The sequence below is a fragment of the Odontomachus brunneus genome, unplaced genomic scaffold (assembly GCF_010583005.1).
Source record: "Odontomachus brunneus isolate Ranch 3 - 2012 unplaced genomic scaffold, Obru_v1 Obru_scaffold_281, whole genome shotgun sequence".
Lineage (NCBI taxonomy): Eukaryota > Metazoa > Arthropoda > Insecta > Hymenoptera > Formicidae > Odontomachus > Odontomachus brunneus.
The window spans coordinates 260,723-260,998 of NW_022639731.1; the positions used below are offsets into that span (position 1 = coordinate 260,723).

Genomic DNA, 276 nt, shown 5'->3' on the forward strand with positions numbered 1-276 from the left:
ATTGTTTAATGTCACAAAATAGAAAAATATAATATATTAAAAAATTCAATCAAGTGTACATATATACCATTAGCAGTCCGGGATCTATCAAAAAGCTATGCGATGACATCCATTTTACCAAAGCTCTACCAAACCTCCTCCTTGGGCCATATTTTGTAATTAAATCATCAAGCTCACACTTTTTCAAAGTTTTTAAATCTTCCACTGTAATATTTTCATCTGGTGCAGGAAAAGATAATGTAAATCACAAACAAAAAGAACATGCAATAAAAAATG

At 29.7% G+C, this 276-nt stretch overlaps 1 protein-coding gene across 1 annotated transcript in view; it reads right to left on the bottom strand.

Moving 5' to 3' along the window:
- The window catches only part of LOC116853148, a 3,848-nt gene that overhangs the window by 3,193 nt on the left and 379 nt on the right, over positions 1-276 (bottom strand). Inside the window, exon 2 of the mRNA XM_032834047.1 lies at positions 68-219. Within this exon, the coding sequence (XP_032689938.1) occupies positions 68-219 (152 nt within the window). The remainder of the gene's footprint in view (positions 1-67; positions 220-276) is intronic.